The sequence below is a fragment of the Eimeria mitis genome, genomic scaffold (assembly GCF_000499745.2).
Source record: "Eimeria mitis Houghton genomic scaffold, Emh_scaff2282, whole genome shotgun sequence".
NCBI classification, from domain to species: domain Eukaryota; phylum Apicomplexa; class Conoidasida; order Eucoccidiorida; family Eimeriidae; genus Eimeria; species Eimeria mitis.
In genome coordinates, this window is record NW_013570612.1 from 862 (window position 1) to 1,895 (window position 1,034).

General features: G+C 29.5%; 1 protein-coding gene across 1 annotated transcript in view; it reads right to left on the minus strand.

Annotated features, from left to right (window-relative positions):
* Positions 1-542: 542 nt before the first annotated feature.
* EMH_0051510 (uncharacterized protein) overlaps positions 543-1,034 on the minus strand; it is a gene marked incomplete at both ends in the record, with an annotated part of 1,355 nt that continues 863 nt past the window's right edge. Inside the window, one exon of the mRNA XM_013496761.1 lies at positions 543-770. Coding sequence (XP_013352215.1) covers positions 543-770 — 228 coding nt within the window. The remainder of the gene's footprint in view (positions 771-1,034) is intronic.

The window sequence follows — 1,034 nt, forward strand, 5'->3', positions numbered from 1 at the left end:
ATAATTCTTAATAATTCATAATAATTCTTAATAATTCAGAATAATTCAATTCATAATAATTCATAATAATTCACAATAATTCACAATAACTGATAATAACTCGTAATAATTCATAACTCATAATAATTCAGAATAATTCAATTCATAACAATTCATGATAATTCATAATAATTAAATTCATAACAATTCATAATAATTCATTAATTCATTTTATAATTCACAACAATAATTCGTTTCATAATTCAGAATAATTCATAATAATTTATAATAATTCAATTTATAATAATTCATAATAATTCAATTCATAATAATTTATAATAATTTATAATAATTTATAATAATTAATAATAATTCATAACAATTCATAATAATTTATAAGAATTCAATTCATAATAATTTATAATAATTAATAATAATTAATAATAATTTATAATAATTAAATTCATAAGAATTAATAATAATTTATAATAATTAATAATAATTTATAATAATTAATAATAATTAATAATAATTAAATTTATAAGAATTAATAATAATGAATCTTACGTCAATAGAAAGTCAGCTCTATCGCCGGCAGTTCTGAGGAGTTCAAAGGCTCTGTAGTGCTGCAGCTGCTGCTGCATTTGTTCTAGATAAAGAAAGCAGCTTTCTGCTACTGCTGCTGCTGCTGCTGCATCACAAGGAAACAATGGTTGCGGTGCATCTCTGAAAAAAGATGAAAATGGAAACAACAACTCCTCAAAACTACGACCGTACTCGAAGTGAGCTGTCTGTACACCACAAACACAACACAAGCACCAGCACCAGCAGCAGCAGCAGCAGCAGCAGCAGCAGCAGCAGCAATGAGCTGAGGCGTCGATGATCGTACAATGAGCAGCAGCAGCAGAAGCAATAGCAGCAATGGCAACAGCAATAACACTATGTGAAGCAGCAGCAGCAGCAGCACAATCACCAGCAGCACCAACAGCAGCAGCAGCAATAGCAGCAGCAGCAATAGCAGCAGCAGCAATAGCAGCAGCAGCAATAGCAGCAGC